General features: G+C 47.9%; 1 protein-coding gene across 1 annotated transcript; it reads right to left on the minus strand.

Moving 5' to 3' along the window:
• Positions 1-397: 397 nt before the first annotated feature.
• Positions 398-1522, minus strand: ARL14 (ADP ribosylation factor like GTPase 14). The gene has a single exon (XM_064152954.1). It carries the CDS (start codon positions 1389-1391, stop codon positions 807-809), a length of 585 nt encoding a protein of 194 aa, XP_064009024.1. The 5' UTR covers positions 1392-1522; the 3' UTR covers positions 398-806.
• Positions 1523-1852: the final 330 nt, after the last annotated feature.

The following is a 1852-nucleotide window of genomic DNA, read 5'->3' on the forward strand; positions in this document are numbered from 1 at the left end:
AACTTTCAGGTGGCTTCCATACAAGTAGGAAAGGATCCATCAGGGTTTGTAGAAGTCCAAACAAGCAGCAAATCCTCTCATTCCTCCCCCTTTGTCCCCCATCCCAAAACCAACGGGGCTCAGCACTTGGCAGGACTGATCCTGTGCTGGCTTGCACTGCAATCCAAGAGCATAGGAACAACAAATGCAGTAGATGGAATGTAATGAGGAGCCACCAGCCCTCCACCTCACACACAGCACTGGATCTCCACTCTGCCCGTGGCTGGGTGAGGAGCAGATCCCCTCTGCTAAAATCTGCTTGAAGCAATTGCTTCTAGAATGCAGTAACTTCCAACAAGTATTTCAGGTTCATAGGTTCTCTGGCACAGAACTGAGAGCTTAGGCTCTAAACCCATCATTTCACAATAAATACACCCAGGGGGCATTTATTACAAACAAAGTTTCTCTCTCCTCTTTGCTTGCTGCACAAGCAACTCATCTCTTTTACATCTCACCCAGATGACTTGATGTAAGTATTTTAAGCACCTCTCACCTATTTCGTTTCCACCTGCCAAAACTCAGCAGCTCAGCTCCACTTTTTCCCCATGGTTTGGCAGCCACGCTGCTGAGCTGAATATCCCCCAGCATGCTATCACTAATGGAACGCTGCAGAGCAGTAGCTCACAAGCACCTGCAGGTACAGCTTCATAGCGTGGCAGCTCTTTATAAATATGGAGAAGGGTTCTCCAGAACCCAACCCTTTCAGCTGTAGTCTGTCCAACAAAATGAGCTGAGTAACGTTCACTGGAGCACAACGACAGGAACTCCTAAAGTGTCTCAATCTCCTTAAAGATGGTAGAAGTCCCCTTTGATCTGCTGCACTGCTTGGTGAAAGTAGTTAGGATTCGGAGAGCTTCTGACAAGCCTTCTCCTGTGATAGCACAACACGGTTGCACATACCAGTTCCTGTCACTGCAGTACTTCTTCATGTTGAACCTCCTCGTTATTTCCTCGGCATTCAAAGCTCCTGGCAGATCCTGCTTGTTCGCCAGCACGACCACAGGGATGCTTTTTAGTGATTCAGCCTTTAAAATGACTTCAAACTCTTTCTTTGATTCTTCCAGGCGGTGCTTATCAGAGCTGTCCACCACGTACAGCAGTCCATCGGTGTTCTCCAGGAAGCTGCACCACGACTGCCTCATTTTCTGCTGTCCTCCAACATCCCAAAAGGTCAGGGTAAAATCCTTCTGGGTTTCAATCATATCCACATTGAAGCCAATGGTTGGACTCGTTAGGAAAGGATCACTGTACCTGAACTTGTACAGCAGTGTTGATTTCCCTGCAGAATCAAGTCCCAACATAACTATATTGGCTTGCTTGACTTTGCGCTGTTTGGTGTTCTGGAGGCCCATCGATGTCCCCTGAGGCACCTGCAATTCTCCGTCTCCCCTGAAGCCGATTTTTGGCTTCCTCTGTGAGGGTGAAGCACGAAGAGTAAAGGCAAGGAAGGGGAAGAAGCAGCTTGGTGCTATGAAAAGTAAGTAAAAGCTCTGTCCAAACACACACTGCCTTTTATCAATGTGATAATGCGCAAACAGAATGAAGGTGAGTGCCAAGCCCGTGGGTGGAACAGCTGTGAGTAACTAACGTACCAGTTGGTCATGGGCACAAAGGTTACAGTCCTCCAACATGTCTCAACGGTGAGCCTCACTCACAGAACCCTTTCTGTAACAAACTGTGTGTACCAAAACCAGCAGCAGGGTTATTCTCCCTAATCCCATGGTGCTGGAAACCACTAGCTGCCTGCCCCACTCCAGAGGTGAATCCCTTCATCACTGCCTCCCTTTGGAAAAGAAATGAGACACAAATAGAG

The sequence above is a fragment of the Pogoniulus pusillus genome, chromosome 13 (genome assembly GCF_015220805.1).
Source record: "Pogoniulus pusillus isolate bPogPus1 chromosome 13, bPogPus1.pri, whole genome shotgun sequence".
NCBI classification, from domain to species: Eukaryota; Metazoa; Chordata; class Aves; order Piciformes; family Lybiidae; genus Pogoniulus; species Pogoniulus pusillus.

Excerpts from the sequence above, each read along its gene's own strand:
- ARL14 (XM_064152954.1), bottom strand. The coding sequence starts at position 1,391 with ATGGGCCTCCAGAACACCAAACAGCGCAAAGTCAAGCAAGCCAATATA.